Source organism: Chenopodium album, chromosome 13 (assembly GCF_948465745.1).
Source record: "Chenopodium album chromosome 13, dcCheAlbu1.1, whole genome shotgun sequence".
NCBI classification, from domain to species: domain Eukaryota; kingdom Viridiplantae; phylum Streptophyta; class Magnoliopsida; order Caryophyllales; family Amaranthaceae; genus Chenopodium; species Chenopodium album.
Genome location: NC_137846.1, coordinates 52,648,979 through 52,666,562, shown reverse-complemented (window position 1 = coordinate 52,666,562; position 17,584 = coordinate 52,648,979). Strand labels below are relative to the sequence as shown.

Genomic DNA, 17,584 nt, shown 5'->3' with positions numbered 1-17,584 from the left:
GCTTTGTTTGGCAATTAGCGGAAGCTGATTGATAGAAGCTGATTACATTAGCTGGTTTGACTAGTAAGTTGTATTAGCTTGTTTGATTAGTTGATTAATATCTATTTGTATAAAGTTGTTTGGTAAAATTAGTTGATTAGATATAATTGTTTTGTTAGTTGAACAATTAAATGACAATTTTAGACATTTATATTTTTTTTTTGAGGGCATTGACATTGTAAATTAGAGTAACTTTTTAGGATAAGAGTGTTATTTGGCAACCATATCTCAATTAACTAATATGAAAAAGCTCTGTTTTTAAGCTTTTTACAAATTAGTTGATTTGCTCCAATCAGCTCTTTAAATAAGCTCTTTTACCAAACAACCAAATTACATGATTTTTGTAGTCAAATCTCTAACTTGGTCAAATAAGCTCATTTTTGGTCAAAACTCTAATTACCAAACATTTGCCATAATCTATTACAAAATAAAAATTACCAATACAAGCACAACTTAAAAGATACGATTGTACGTAGAACAATAAAACACGCAAGTTTAAACATTAGTAATTTTATTGTGCTACACACTTCACAGTTCATTTAAAATACTACGTTATATTACATTGCTGCCTTATTCAAAGTCACTTTCTTGGCCATGACAGGAAAAAGTGACAAAAAACCTGACTTTAAGCCTGACAGCTTAATTACTTTTTATGAAAAATAAAATAAAAATTACAAGAACTGATTTTGGTACTTCCGAAATTGATTTTGGCATTTTTAGTACTCCCTAGTAGGTAAAAAAACCGAAAAATCATGACCTGTTTTACCAGTATAATCTAAACGAAAGTTTTATAGTAAACGACGTATACTCTATAATTAAAATAGTGATGAGAAAAAGTGTCCCACTTTATTAACTACTGAATGAACGCCTTCTGCGAAATGATGCATCCCGTCTGCTATAATATGACCCAAATGAGAAACTTGGTCATGAACAACGTGAACAATTTTTTTTGCTACATCTACAACTTCATGACCAACTTCGTCTACAACCTCTGGAATTTCTTCGACGAGAAAATCTGCGGCATCTTTCAAGCCATGGTAAACATTCACTACCACATGCTCTAGATTATCAACTACTTCGCTGAAAATTTTCTGTATCAATGCATCACGTATAAGGTTCTTTAGCCAGCCCTTTTTACCTAAAAACTTTGGCGCGGACATTACTAAACCTTTTTTAGTCGTTTCTGTTGCATACATCTGCAAATTGCAAAACACAAGAAAATTTTATCAATTGGTCCGAAAAAAAAAAGGCTTACAAGTTACAAAGCATAAATGTAGTGGTCGTTTGAAATTTTTATGTTGGATGTAGTGTTTCGAATTATGGTTGTCACTGAAAGATAATATTTCCTTATTTTTTGCTACTACTTTTGCATTTAAGAGGTTAATTGTATATATAATGGACTAGTGGAGATTTACCTATAACCTACTATGGTAGTAATAGTTAATTATTTACTATCTCTATTTAAGGCTAGCTGTAATCACTTTATGAATACATGTATGGTGTAGTAGTAAACCTTTTGTTTTATAAAAACATGAAGAATCTTATATGGAACAACCAATGAAAGGGAAAGAAAAGCTTGTTTGCAAGTTGAAATGGATTTTACTACCTTTGTTGCAAATAATAAAAAAATAGATGTAGTATAAAACATGCATTATTTAACAGCAGATTACAAAATTGACTTACCATTGGCATTGTACCATCATCTTTGAGAGCTGTGGTGGCATTGAAAACTTTCTTCACTTGTCCTCGTAATAATCCGGCGTTTGCCATCTTACCCGTGAAATAATCCAAGGCGTCGATCCAATGTTGAAGGTCTAATTTCAGCATCCTTATGAGCATAGTAAAGAGATTTTGGAGGTGGTGTTGCTCAGTTTTATTTATCATTGGTGAAGGGTTAACCAAACATCTTGCTAACATTTCATTGTGCGACTCAATAGCCAAAATGAATTCATTTTTAAAATGATCATTAATACTATGATTTGAAGAAGGTTTACTACTGTCAGGGAAGCACCAAACAACTAACCAATACCAAAGGGTTAATAAACAGACTGTAAATTTGGGTTGTTCATGAATGTGATCAAAACAATCTCTTAGCGTGCTTGTACTCTTCGTATCACTCTCATGTACTAGAAGGCGGTGTTGGTAATCCTTAAGGACATGGCTAATGGATACAACTTCCTCCATCAAGGAGTGGAGCTCCCCTATCCATACCTCGTGCGGGATTCCGGATTCCAAGACGATGCAATTGAAGTGTCTTGCTATTTCAGGGATGTTGTTGATGTGGTGATCATGAATGGCAAAACGAAGGGGTCTCATGCACTCGTATATTGATTCCATTGCTCTGTGTGTCCTCGGAATGCTCCTTAATCTTTGGGCATGTTTGTTTGTAGAATCTGCGAAGAACCATGCAAATTTGCAATGCCATAGGGACAAAATCAAGGCAGAATTTTGGTCTACTGATCCTCTCATAGTGATTGACTTGATAAATAAGCTGTTATACATAAGACCCAAAAAAAAAAAAAAAAAAGAATTATTGGTGAGAAACAGCCTATAGCATATTTATGAAAAAAAAAATATATGATGCAATAACACTAAATATTTCTAAGGTGCACACAACACCACATATCACACATTACAGATGCAAATTATAGCACAATTTCGTCCAAGTGTGCACATACACAATGACATAAACTACACTATTGATGACAAAGTAGGGTGGCATCAATTTTTAACCATTTATGCTTCAATATAGTAGTTTGTGTCCTTGTGTGCAGCCTTGGTCGACGTTTTTGCTGCTTTATGTAACTGCAATATTTTATGTTTTACTTTGTCAAAAAAAAAAAAAAAAAAAATGTTGTTATGTGCAACATTATATATAGTTGATGTTGTTACTGTTGATCTCTCTATTTAATTTCAAATAAAATTGATGAATGACCAACAAACGATGATTTGCATGTAAGAATATATATTCCCATTGCCCCCATTTTTTGGCCCCATTGCAATTTGGTGAGTCAAATTTTTAGAAAACTAAATTGAAATTAAAAAAATTATACCGTAGCGGCGTACGTACTGTATATATATATGCTCAATCAATGAATAGACTTGATTGTTAGGGCACTGTGTGTAGAGCGCAGTGTTTAATTTGAGAGGAGATTGGTAGTGTAGTTCACTAGTTCTTGCTGTGTTCATTCACCAGACTTAACCTATTTATAGAAGCCGTGACTCTCTTTCCAACACTCAATATTTTTTATCCACAAAAAATCCTAAATGAAAAACAAAAGTTTTATAGGGAACGAATTAGCTAGCCCTTCTAGAAAACCAATTTCTAATTATTGGATCGTGTAAAAAATTTAAATTGAGACCTCTTGTCTGTTGATTACACAAGTTAAATTCTTTAATTTCAACTATAACCAACAATGACTTTGTAAAAAAATAAAACCATCAATAACAATAGCTATGCATGTGCGGTAGACTTTTGAGGGCAGGTTCGTCGCTTTATCTGAACTACAAGAGAAATTGGGGCATAGCCAATTAGCCATTCTAAAACCGGGCCAATTCAAAATAACCAGGTCCAGATTGGTTGGGATCGGATTTTGTAAAGTTCCATCACCGGTCCAAGATATTTTAGATTTTGAATCAGTGTACAATCCTACCCGTAATTCAGTATGTATATGGTTAGTAACTTTGGTCATGCAATGTCAATATATAAAAGGATCTTGCTAACGAACGCCCCTGGGACATTGGATAAGCATTTAAAATATTGCCTAAAATGGTATTAATTTGGAAAACATGACAAAATCACGAGTCGATCAGTGTAATTAATGTTCATTTTAATTTAATCTTTCTACTTTAGCTAGCTTATCCAACGCCTCCGGGGCGGAGGCGTTAGATAAGCATTTAAAATATTGCCAAGAATGGTATTAATTTGGGAAAACATGACAAAATCACGAGTCGATCAGTGTAATTAATGTTCATTTTAATTTAATTTTTCTACTTTTAGCTAGCTTATCTAACGTCCTCGGGGCGTTCGTTAGCTTTTGCCTATATAAAATCCTATTTGAACTTATTCACGTGTCACACTACCAACTAATTACATTTGTGGTAATGCTTCATTGATTTTTGTGTATAATTTGGATTTGTATTATGCTTATTAATTTGCATTTTTATTTGTTAATCGTTTTACTTCTTTTTTTATTGTCGTCATTATATTGCATTTGTAATATTATAGTAATTGAACTGTGTGTTTGGATTGAAGGAAATGGAGTGAAAGGAAGGGAAGAGAAATGGAGAGATGGTGTATCTTTCATTTAGATAACATACAAATGAGGACGGATGGAGAATTGAAGGGGAGAAAAATGAAGGGGTAAATTGTAGGAAATTAATCCCTCCAACAATGAAGAGATTTGAAAAGAAAACTCACCATTCTTCTCTCCCCTCCCTTTCCCTCCACTCCTCTTCTCCTCCCTCCCCTTTCTTTATCCAAACACATTGGAAGTATCTTAAATTATATTCTAGTGGCAATTAACGCAGACGAAATACAGAAGCTAAAGCAATGCAGAAGATGAGGTTTTATGATGTGGGGGTGGGAAGTGTTTCAGAGTTTGGCTGCATGGGATACTTGGATTATTGTCCATAATTTTGATATTGTTTTTTTCCTTCCCATAATTGCACATATAATTATTATCATTAATTGTACTATAATGTTTGATGTTATTCAATCTTTCTTACTTCCATTCTAATTAGATCCAATTACCTTCATGGTTATACTTTGAATATTTTCTATCTTACAAATATTATTATTATTATTAAGTAATTATTAATTCATGTGTATTAATTATATAGAAATATTATAGATATCATCATACTAATATTGGCCACAGTTATGTACGTTACTACTGTATTAATATGACAAATATAATGTCAACTAATAAGTGAAATTCAAATAGAATTTTTAGAAAAGGAAAGTTATTTTATAGTTTTATTTTGGATAAACCTCCAACATTTCGTACCTATGAAATTACTTATACAATAACTTTCAATAAATATCCTATAATTCTATTATTTTACATCATAAAATTCGTTTATAAAGTAATTAACTTAAAGCAAGATCCATTAATAATACATTTTAATCGATTAAGAATTAAAAGTTCACAATCTAATATTATTGTCATATTGTGTTTCATTATTTGTAATATCCCAAACTTATTAACAACTTTTAGGAGCGGTGATAATATATTTTTTTACTTTATAAATATAATTATTGAGGGATAATTAATTCCAGCGTAAATAATATAGATATATCTTACTTATGAAACCATAGAGATTACACCGTTGTCTTTCTCTCATCTCATACAGAGTTACATAATTTTATAACATACGGAGTATACATTGTATATGTCAAAATAGATCTTAAATCAAAATGGATAATTAATTTACCTCTTATAACATAATATAGAACAATATATGTATATGTTAACAATAACTTTTGTATACATCCGGTGTACAGTAATTTACTGTACATCGGAGGTCACTTTTTATCAAATTTAGGGTCACTTTTACAATTTTTTGGGTAACTTTTATCAATAAAGTATAAATACTTTGTAACATTTATTTATGTTAGGGTAACGTTTATCCATATTAGGGTAACTTTTGCTTATAATAGGGGTTACTTTATAACGGATGTACAATATTTATTGTACATCCGATTTATTTAAAAGTTTGTGATATGTTAATTACCTTCAACATTTAGAACAAAAACTGTATCGTAAAACTTAATATCAATAACCTAGACATCGTTCGGGCACATGACTAATGAATATATAGTTTCTTATTAAAAATAAATGATAGATAATTTGTGTGGTAAAAAATTTAAGAACTTGTCTCACAAAAACACAACGAAACAACACAAATAAAGTGAGGGATAAGAGAAAAAACAAAGTCAAAAAAGGGTCGGAGTAAAAAGCCAGTTCCCACGTAATCAAGTAACCCCTAACTTTGTAGCTATCTAGACAGTCGACCCTTCGACATGTAACACACTTTGTAATAAGTACAAGTACATATGAATCTAAATGGATAAGAATAAGCCTATGCCCTGTGATTGAAGATGTGGTCGATCTTGAATCTTATGGCCTGCTGGAGAGTGGAGACCATCCTATTCAAATAGAGACCATCCTATATATACAAACTACCCCTACGTCCCTATTATTTGCTCGAGTGTGTGGAGTTATTTTTTTAATTTTTGGTTGAAATTAGTTGATGAGGGAGAAAAGTTATGGGGTTAAATATGTAGTGATTGTGAGTAGAGGCCACGTGTCAACCTGATTCAAAATTAACTCGAAAATAGCACGAGTCAAGTTTATATTTCGACTTTGAATGAGCACACAATTAAATATGACTTAATTTTAAAATAAATTTGACCTCATCCGACTTGACCTGACCTCATCGAACCCGACACAAACATTAGAATAGATATTACTTCTACTTATGAGATTAAAGTTATAGTTCCTATAACCTAAAATATTATAAGACAAACTAAAATAAACAAACTAAAAAGGGACAAGAATTTAATAATAAATCAAGAGAGTAAATAGATAAATCGTGACTCACATGGACGCATAAGTTAAATTGTGAAGCAATAATATGATATAACTAAATTTGTTTTTAGCCAAATGACAAAACCGGCCAACTTCTGGCCTTAGCAAAATGTTGTCTTGCGCCCTTGCCCTGTATAGAGGTGTCAATTTGGGTGTTGGGGTCGGGTTCGATGAAATCAGGTTAATTTTAAATTCACATAATTTTATATGTGGCTAGCCACATGGTGTGACCACTTCACATAATCACATATAAGACAATTAATCAAGTAATAATGGTTACGGTGATGAGCAAATGGAATTACCTTAACGTATATGTAGATTACTTAAATGAGAAAAAAATGTTACTCTTTTTATAAATAAATGGAATTATTATTTCATTTATTAAAACAAAAGAATAGGGGTTACTCGAATAAACAAATGAGGTTACTTATTTCTAAATTAATTGATTTTACTCGTATAATCAAATTTAGGTTACTTTTATGGACAATATATAGTTACTCTTATGAAAAATGAGGTTACCCATACATATAAATAAAGATTACTCTTATAAACTAATGTAGCCATATCATATGGATAACTACATACAAGATTTACCCTTTTAAATTTGAGTTATGCTAAATTATTAATATCAAACAACTTAATATTTGAATTATGTTTTTTTTGGGTCGATTTCACATCAGGTCAAGTTGACACCTCTGGCTTTATGACGATATATTTGAAAGGATGTTTGCGGTGTGATTGTGTGAGTGGTGTGATAATAGATGGTACAGAAAGAATGAACGTTGTTGTGATATTTAAAGGATGATTTAAATTAATCAGGTAATAAAGAGGACCTAATAAGAGCAGAGAATGAATCTTATTTAATTTCAACCAATATATGTTTAAGGAAATTACATTGAATAGAACAAGAGAATAATGACAAACTTTTAAAAAAATCAGATGTATATTAAAATATTGTACATCCGTTATAAAGTTATCCTAAAATGAGCAAAAGTTACCCTTGAAATGAATAAAAGTTACCTCAATATTCATAAAAGTAACCCAATAAAAATTATCTACGTTTTATTAGTAAAGAATCACATTTTAAATGACTAAAAATCAATTATTAGTGATTGAACGTAATTAAATTACCTTTATAAAACTTTTCTTGTTGTCTATTTATATAAAAATTGTATTATGTTTAAAGTTGCCCAAAAAATGAAAAAAAGGCAAAAAGTTACCCTAATACTATTCGATGTACACTAATAATAGTGTAAACCGGGTATATACAAGATTTTTTTTTTTTTTTTTTTTTTTTTTTTTAAATAATAAATTGAGAAAGATCATGAATATTTGAGAGGAAAGGTCTCTTTTATCCTAAAGCTTTTCGGTAGGAGATTTTTTTTTAAAAAAAAAATTTCTTTAAGAAGCTCGATAGCCTTTCCTTGATGGTAGGAGTTTGCTTTAACAACAAATAAATTAGTTTCTCAATTAATAAATTTATTAGTGTATTGTGTGGCTCTAATGATTCCTTAATATGTTACTTCTAAAATCATATTTACGTGTATTGTTGGAAACATGGGTTCATATTTTTCATTTATCTTCAGGAATAAAAACTTGATACCCTTGTTATGAGGACCTTTGCTTTTCCATATTTTTAATACTATAGTTTTAATAAAGGATCTCCTTAGGACTCATGCAAGTGTGCAACGTAGAGATTTTCGAGGAGAAACATTCATTTGCGTGTAATTAACATCCAACACGAACCTAAATATTTCTATAGCTATTCATAGCAATTAATAATAATCACATTGATAATCAATAAGTACTAACTAAATATAGAAGATGGAACTAGGTTATGAATTTAATTTGGATTAAAAAAAAAAAGTTGTAAACGTTTTTGCAGTCTAAGAAGCATCCACTTGTATCAATTAAATTAATGTTTTTTTTTCTAATTAACCATGAACATATTATGTAAATTTTACTAAATTTGTGAATTAACCATCTAATTAACAAGTTTGAATTTCAAGGAGAAATTAACAAACTTATATAATGCATTCTCAAATCTGATTGAGAACTGAAGGAAGGAGACTAGCTAGAAGAGAAGAAAGAGCTGAATAACCTTATTAAAAGAAAAATGCAGATTTCAATGTTTTTACATGGTTTCCTATCAATTCTTCTTTTTTCATTGTGGCAAGTACCTATCTTTGCTGCCCCTAAGGCAAGTCTTCAACCTGTTGCATAATCCTTCAATTTCTTTTATGAGAAATTTGCTTTATTAATTTAGTACTTTATCTATTTCTTTTAATTATCATGTTTTTATTTGGCACAAATTTTTAAAAAAAGCCGGTGTTCAGTAAATTAGTGAATGGCGGAAGTTGGGACAACCAACAACTGCCAAACCACCACTCCTGTCGCCACTCCCTTAGCTTCTCCTAAGAATCCGGCGTCCCCCTCCGATTTCGACCTTGCTAACCATCCCAATCCCCTGATTCCTGCGCTTCTGACCTCCCCCCATCCCCCGATTTGTCGAGTTTGAAGTCCGGAATTACAACAACTCCGAATACCTCGACCCCAATTGCATATATACCTTATTGTGGGTTTTTATCATTTCGCCTCATCTACTTTGATGGTGGCAAACATGGCAGCGGCGGAGGTGGTGATGACTATGGCGGCAGAGGTGACGATGACGACAACTATGAAGGGAAAAATATGAGGGCTTGCAGTTGGTAACGGAGAGGGAGAAGGGGGTTGAGGTTTTGATGGAGGAGAGAGAATTTGAAGGTTTGTTAATGGTGGAAATGTTTAGTTTTGAGGAGAGATAAAGATACGGGATGAAAGTAGAGCCATTGGGGTAACCTTTGTATTTTGTGTTTATTTTTTTTATTTTAATACTCTGTTTTTGTGAAAAAAAGGGTCACTTTTGTGAAGAAAAAGGGTCACTTTTGTGGAAAAAAAGGGTCATTTTTGTAAAAAAGGGGTAACTTTTGTGAAAATATGAATCACTTTTATAATAAAAAGGGTCACTTTTGTAAAGAAAAAGGGTCACTTTTATAAAGAAAAAGGGTCACTTTTTCGTAAAAATGTTCGATGTACAATAAAATTACTGTAAACCGGGGGCATGCAAAAGGAGTTGTTTATTTGGAATTGGTGGGAGAAATTAAACCAAGGTACTTCAATCTCATAAGATGCTCTCCTTCTAGATAGATCCTTTTTCTAATCTATCTATCTATAGTAATATATAAAGAGAAAGGGCATCTTGGTTGATAAATTTGTCTTTTTCCAAAATGCCCTTCTCAATTTGCAAAAATTACTTTTCTTAGTTTTTTTTTTTTTTTTTTTTAGAAAAAATAAACTACCTTCTTAAATTCCCTCAAAAAAAAAAACTACCCTTCTTAAAGTGCAGTACATTTAGTTTTTTTTTTTTTTTTTTTTCTTTTTTTTTTACTAAAAAAATTACATTTATATTATTTACCGGTTACATACCACAACTGCTCCCACTCAAAATTTCTAAATTTCCCCTTAACTTCTACCTTTTTTTTTTTTTAAGAACCCATTAACTATTCCCTTATTTAATTCCATCATTAAGCAAACCCTCCCACAATAATAAAAAAAAACTATCAGCTACTGTAATTAAAGATGTAATGCAAATGCAAGGTAGAGAATGCAATTTTTATCGCCACTGTCGCATACTCGTTGATTAAGGTGCTTTTCTAATTAAATTATATTGCCATAGTAATCAAATAAATTTAATCCTTTTTACTAGGTAATCGTTTTTTTAATTAAAAAAAGGTATACCTTTGAAAATAATTGAGTTTTTATTTATTTATTTATTTATTTATTTATTTTTTATTGAAACATGATTGTGAAAATTTATGAAGTTTTTTTTTTTAAATAATGATGATTTTTTATTTTTTTTTGAAGAAAATCCAACGAGGGCATGTATCATAATCTTTTGCTTTTAAATTTTTTTCCATTTTTTAATTTAAAAACATTATAATTGTTAAATTTGTGTTACTTTTTTATGAAATCTGATGAAAATTTGATTTAGTTAAAGTTAAAATATATCCGATGTTTTGTAAGTTTTTTTATCAATTACTTCGTATTAGAGTAAGAAGAATGGAGTACAAATATTTTCAAAAAAAAAAAAAAAAGAAAAAAGAAAAAGAATGGAGTACAAATTCAAACAGTTTTTTTTTTTTTTTTTTTTTTTTTTTTTTTTTTTTTTTTTTTTTGACAGGCACTCTGCAAGTTTACATGTACTGCATAGATTGCTAAATTTTATCTATATTTATCCAAAATTTGAATGTATTTTTTACAGAGTAGATTAACATCTACAATTTGGGGCCAAGATTATCTAAATTGCTCAAGAAAATTAGGGTATACAGATACTTATAAATTTATTATGTAACAAATCATTTGATAGAATACTCTGTAGATTTGTTTCTTCCTATCCTATGATTTATAAATATTTCAATAAATTTATACGAGTAATTTTTAATTGTTAGATTTGAACTCCCTGATGCATTCTAATAGTATATGCATTTTTCTTTTTTAAAAATTTTTAAATTAAAAATATCTGAAAATATAAAGATAATGATGTACGGAGTAAAATTTAATACTAAAATTAAGTAGATTAAATCATAGTTGTATATGGGCTAATATAGTACATTTCTTATATGGTACACGCATAGCGTGTATCTCTTTTTAGCTTGTACATTGTAAAATGTAATCTGTCTTAGATACTAAGAATTGTTTTATTTTATTTTATTTTATTTCTTAAAACTTATTTTAAAAAAACTTATTACTTATTCTTGCTAAAATTAAACCAGACCGATCACATCAACTTAGCTTATACGTAGTAAATATTTAGATCAAAATCAGATCATCATATCAAGCCTTGATTGTGTATTATAAAATATTGTAATATTTAAATATTTAGAGAATACAAATTGAAACAAATGTAATAAGATCTCGATCACTTGATAATATTTCTCTCGTACATTAGTGTAAAATTATGTCAGTATATGAATTTGACAAATTAGGGTGAAGAGAATAGAATGGCTTTGTATTGCTTGATTATTATTCATCAATGGGTTGAGTATTTATACAAACCTAAGTTTATAAGATAGGAAACAATCTTCCTAAAAGATATATTAGCCTAACCATAAACCCTAAATATATATCCCAAAATAATATCTTAACATAAATATCCTAAATATATTATTCTCTTAATGATATCTACGGAAAATATATCACATATATATTTTCCGATATCTCATATTTCTAACAGAATTCAAAATGACAATTTCTATTAAAGAGAACAATTTCTTGGAAAAAGTTACTCGTGCTATTTGTAAAATGTAAGTTGTTGATGGACTTAAGTGTACTTGTAAATGAATAATCTATATCTATCTATACTTAGTATTTAAAAACAAAAACCATCATTCTTATAATGCCACATGCACATTTCATTTTTTCTCCAAATGCCACATGTCACCTCATTTAATCTTTCTTTTTTTAATCCCTTTTCTCATATGAAAAAAAAACTTTAATTCAGTACATGTATAATGATTGAAGGTTGTTTGGCTCACTTTCCTCCACTTTAATTTCTACTACAATTGCATTTAATTGTAACCTCTTCTTCTCCCCTATAAACTATTTATTTGCCAATATAAATATATTAAAAAATAATTATATATATTGTATACCTATTAATAAACCGTGCATTGCACGGGCCAGAAAGCTAGTTAGTATCAATAACTGTTCCCATGGAAATGCAGCACTACATCATCTTTTTGGCATCTCACCATGCGGAACCTCGTTTGTCGGCTAATCCTGAGAATGTTACAAACTCACAACATGAATTGATTTCTTCTGTGTTAATGAGGTACGTCTAAAGTTTTCAATTCCTTTAAATATGTGAAAATGGAAACAAATAAACAAATCAATAAACACTTTAATCTTATTTATTTGTTATTTTTTAGAATATCATTTTCATTCCTATCATTTGATGATGTATATATGCTTGAATTGCGCAGTGATATAAACCCTTCAGAAAGGATCGTATATTCATATAATAAAATATTCAATGCCTTTGCTGCAAAATTGCATGAAGAGGAGGCCAACGAACTCGCAAGTAAGACATAAAATAATTAAAGCTATGCCTATTATATTGATTAGATTTAATAATTAAAGCATAGGTTATCTATAGTTTTAACAAACTTAATGATGCAATATCTATTGGAGGGACTAATCATTGCATTTAATGTATTTTTATTTTTAAAAATGCAGAACATCCTAACGTTGCATCATTAATTGAAAGCAAGCCAGTAAATTTGTTTACAACTCGATCAGTGGATTTCATTGGATTTCCAAATCAACATAAAGATGACTATAGCATTGATGAGTCCTTATGGAAGAAAGCAAGCTTCGGAGAAGACACAATTATCGGACATATAGATTCCGGTAAATTTTGCTTTTCATATTCCATCTCCTACATTAACCACCTTTTTCTTACACGAACTGCCTTTTTATATTCTCTTTTACTTTATCTTACATCCGCTCACATTAAGGAACTTCTCGTACATAATTAAGGAGTAATTATACTAGCTAATGTAGTAGTGATACTGTTTTTGATAGAGTATAGAACATATTCCCGAGCCTCAACCAAAAGCTTAGGTAGAGTTGGTCCACTAATAGTTTTTTTTTTTTTTTTTTTTTTTTTTTTTTTTTTTTTTTTTTTTTTTTTAAGTAACCTAGTTTAATTGGGCATATATGTTAATGTAAAACTTTGACCAATTATATCTTTGATTATATATATATATATATATATATATATATATATATATATATATATATAAAATAAAAAGTTTATGTTTAGAAAACAATACATTAAGACGATTCTAACATGTACTCACACGACAATATTATTTCTTATGTATAAATCACTAATGTGATGTTCTCTTCACCTTATTTTTGCCGAATTGATATTATTTTCTTAAATTTAATTTTTTAAGGAACTTGAGGATTATATTGAACCATTACTAATTAAAATTTATTGTTATTAATTCTCTATTATATTTGTTCTTTAATATTATTGATTTTTACTAACTAAATCCTTTACTTAAATGATTTTTTTGTGTGTGTTTAATTTAGCTTATTTTACCAAGCTAAAACCATTTTAATAGAATTTAAAATCATTTTTACAAAATATTACTACGTATTTGAATAGATGAAGAGAATAGAGCTTAACAATAATTAAAGTTGATTATGTGATGAATAGTGCAAAACTTCACATCAAAACACTTAAAAAATAAAATAAAATAAAATAAAATAAAGGGAGTATTATTTAATAGAAAATCCGATATGGTCCCTCTAATTTTATTTACATAAATTAATGTGTGATAGGTGTATGGCCAGAGAGTCAGAGTTTTTCCGATGAAGGCTTTGGCCCAGTTCCCAAAAAATTCAAAGGAAAATGTGAGAATGAACACGATCCAACATTCAAGTGTAACAAGTATGGTTATCGACAAAAACCATTTACTCTATTAAGTGTCCATTAATTTACCATTTCTTTTGGGTGTTCCATTTCTTTGGTTATGTTTTTATTTAAAGTAATATTTTTATTTACCTATTTCTAACGCAATTATTCTCGTTTTATCAAAATAGTTATATAATCTTAAACCAACTGTTTCCATTTATCAGAATATTTACCTATTCCCAAAGAAAGTATTTATATTTACGAAAATATTTACCTATTTTCAACCATTTTACCCACTTTAATACTCATGAAAAATGCGACCCTAGAAAAGGAATGGAGGAAATACTGCCGTTTCACAAAAGATGCATTGTTTTGACTTTTTAACTTTCTAGCACCACTTTGACAAGATTTTTGTTGAGACTCCTCTCCTGCCATGTCAGCAGGTTGTTATAACCTCTGCCAGCTCAGCAAAAGTAGTTGCAACAAACTTATTGCTTTGTTTCTAAGCTTATTAATTAATGTATAAATAGCTGCCTGTAAACATTTTTCATTTAATCAATACAATCATAATTTTCCCCAAATCTTCTTCTCCATTTTCTCTTTATTGTTCTTCCAAAAACTTCTGGTATTTTTTCGCCATTGTTGAACCTCGAGCTCAATCTTCAGAAGTTAACATGGTATCAGAGCCTACCGATTCTGCAATTGCTTGTTTCTGATTGTTGCGCTTCATCTTCAATTGTTCGATCTGCTGTTTGTTCGTTGCTCTTTGTTCTTCGCTGTTCGTCCTTCGATTAGCCGTGTTCGCTCTGTTCTTCGTTTTGTTAGTTCTTTCGTCTTTGATCTTCCTTTGATCATTGATTTTGTTCCTGATTTGTGCTTCAATTTGTAGATTGATTGAGTTTCTTGAGTAGACTTTTCCTTGATTTCGTTTTTTTTCGGATCAAAAAATTCATAAACAATGGAAAATCAAAACCAAAATAAAAAACGAGTGCCTGTTTTAGAGCCTTCGCTAGATCCTAGTTCTCCTTATTATCTTCATCCATCTGACAATCCTGGAATGAAACTCGTTTCTGAGAAGTTTACTGGAGTTGGATATGGTGATTGGAAGAGATCGATGCTTATTTGTTTGTCTGCTAAGAACAAACTAGGATTTGTAGATGGATCAATTGAGAAGCCTTTACCTACTTCATTTCTGATGAGAGCATGGGAGAGATGTAATAGTATGATCATCTCCTGGATTCTTGGAGTTTTGGACCAAAATTTGGCTAGGAGTGTCTTGTATTTTGGTATTGCAAGAGAAATCTGGCAGAATATTGAGGAACGATATGGAGCCTCCTCTAGAATTGTTCTATTTGCTCTTGAACAGTCTATTATTGAGTTGAAACTAGGAACTGATAATATTTTAACTTTTTACACAAAACTCAAGAGACTTTGGGATCAATTGGATGATGTTGATCCTCTACCTTACTGCCATTGTGTTAATTGCACTTGTACTGTTGCTCAGCGTTTGCTCAAGTCTCAGCAGGATAAGAGATTAGTACAGTTTCTCATGAAGTTGAATGATGGTTTTGAAGTTGTTAGAGGTAGTATTCTGCTTATGTAGCCTTTTCTAGTCATTTCTCATGCTTATAGGCTCCTTATGCAAGAAGAGAAGCATAAGTAGTTATACAGGATGAACAAGGAGAATGTTCTTTCTGTTTTTGATGAAGCTATGGCTCTTGCTGTAAACAAAGGAAGGTATCAGGACAAATGGAACACTAGACCGTTTGTGCAGTCTTAAGGTTTTCAGCATCAGAATCATTCTCAGTCTTAGAGACAGGGTTTTAGGTTAGGGAATCTGGACAACAAGAGGACAGTCAATTATTACTGTGATTTCTGTAAGATGCCTGGACATAGTATGCAACAATGCTATAATCTTAATGGCTATCCTCCTCACCTCAAATTTGAGAAGAATCAGAAGGTTGCAGCTGTAGCACAGACTGCTGCACTAGGTTACTCTACTGATGACCAAGGGAATTTGATGATTCCATCTGGACAGGCTCAACAGTACTTGGATCTTGTTGCAAAATAGAAAATGAACTCAAAGACTAGTGGTGATTCTTCTCATGACAAGTTTGCCTTTGTTGCAGGTAAAACTTGTTTACCGTCATCCAAATTGAATAATTGGATTATTGATAGTGGTGCTACACATCATATATGCCATGATAAAGATGCTTTTATATCTTTCACTAAGTTTAAAGGGGAAGACAATCACATTGTCATTCCTGATGGCAGAAAAGTGGTTATCACATATACAGGAAATGTGTAGACATGATCTGATATTTTCTTTCAAGATGTTCTATATGTGGCAGATTTCAAGTTCAATCTCATATCTATTCCAAAACTGTGTTTGGATATGAGTTGTACTGCAATATTTACTGATGATTCATGTGTTCTTCAGAGCTGTACAATGAAGCAACATGTTCTTGGTAGATTAAAGAATGGATTGTACTGTTTGGATGCTCCTTCAATTCAGTCCTGTTCTCAGAATAAGGTTGCTGCAGCAAGCTCATCCACTGACCATCAAAATAATACTAAGCTTTGGCATCTCAAGATGGTCACTTACCAGTTTCTCAGCTTGGATATGTCTCTTCCTTTTCTAGTATTTATGATAATAAGCCTTGTTTGGGAGATATAGTTTTTGTCAAATTTGTCCTGATGCCAAACACACTAGATTGCCTTTTCCTTGTAGTTCAATAAAGACTAGTTCAGCATTTCAATTGCTTCATCTAGATATTTGGGGTCCCTATAGGGATTTACTCATATTGGTCACAGAATTTTTCTGACAGTTGTGGATGATTACACTAAAATGTGTTGGGTGTTTTTCATGAAGAGTAAATCTGATGTTGCTTCAGTTTTCTCAAATTTTGTCAATTATGTTGAGAATTAGTTTGATTTGAGAGTCAAATGTGTTAGGAGATATGAAACTTATTGAGGGAGATATGAAACTCTTTTATCATAAAATGGGTATTGAACATCAAAGGAGTTGTCCTGACACACCCCAACAGAATGGGGTGGTTGAGAGGAAACACAGGCATCTCTAAGAGACAGCCAGGGCCCTGTATTACCAGTCAAAGTTTCCTGTTTCTTTTTGGAATGAGTGTGTTTTGTGTGCTACACATCTCAATAATAGAATGCCTTTACAAGTGTTATCAAACAAGAGTCCTTATGAGTTGATGTTTGGTAAAGTCCCTGACCTTAGTTATTTGAGGGTCTTTGGATGCTTGTGCTATGTTTCTACTCTGAAGCAAGGAAGGAGTAAATTGGATCCTAAGGCAACACCTCATGTTTTCATTGGCTACTCAGCTGGTTAGAAGGGGTATAAGGTCCTTAACATGGACACTTTGCAGGTTCATACTTCTAGGGTGTGATGTTTAAAGAACAACACTTCCCATTTCAGCTTTCTTCTTCTTATACTTCTCATCCTATACCTTTCTTTCTTCCTACTGCC

The 17,584-nt window shown here is 30.9% G+C and overlaps 2 protein-coding genes across 2 annotated transcripts; one reads left to right on the top strand and one right to left on the bottom strand.

Annotated features, from left to right (window-relative positions):
• Positions 1-533: 533 nt before the first annotated feature.
• LOC145576905 (uncharacterized) lies at positions 534-3,196 on the bottom strand. The gene is made up of 2 exons (XM_081634604.1): positions 1,723-3,196; positions 534-1,235 (listed from the first exon to the last, which is right to left on the bottom strand). Exons 1-2 carry the CDS (start codon positions 2,539-2,541, stop codon positions 855-857), a joined length of 1,200 nt encoding a protein of 399 aa, XP_081490730.1. The 5' UTR covers positions 2,542-3,196; the 3' UTR covers positions 534-854.
• An 11,856-nt stretch (positions 3,197-15,052) lies between these two features.
• LOC145575736 (uncharacterized) lies at positions 15,053-15,697 on the top strand. The gene has a single exon (XM_081633549.1). The coding sequence runs from the start codon at positions 15,053-15,055 to the stop codon at positions 15,695-15,697; it is 645 nt and encodes a 214-aa protein (XP_081489675.1).
• The last annotated feature ends 1,887 nt before the right edge of the window (positions 15,698-17,584 follow it).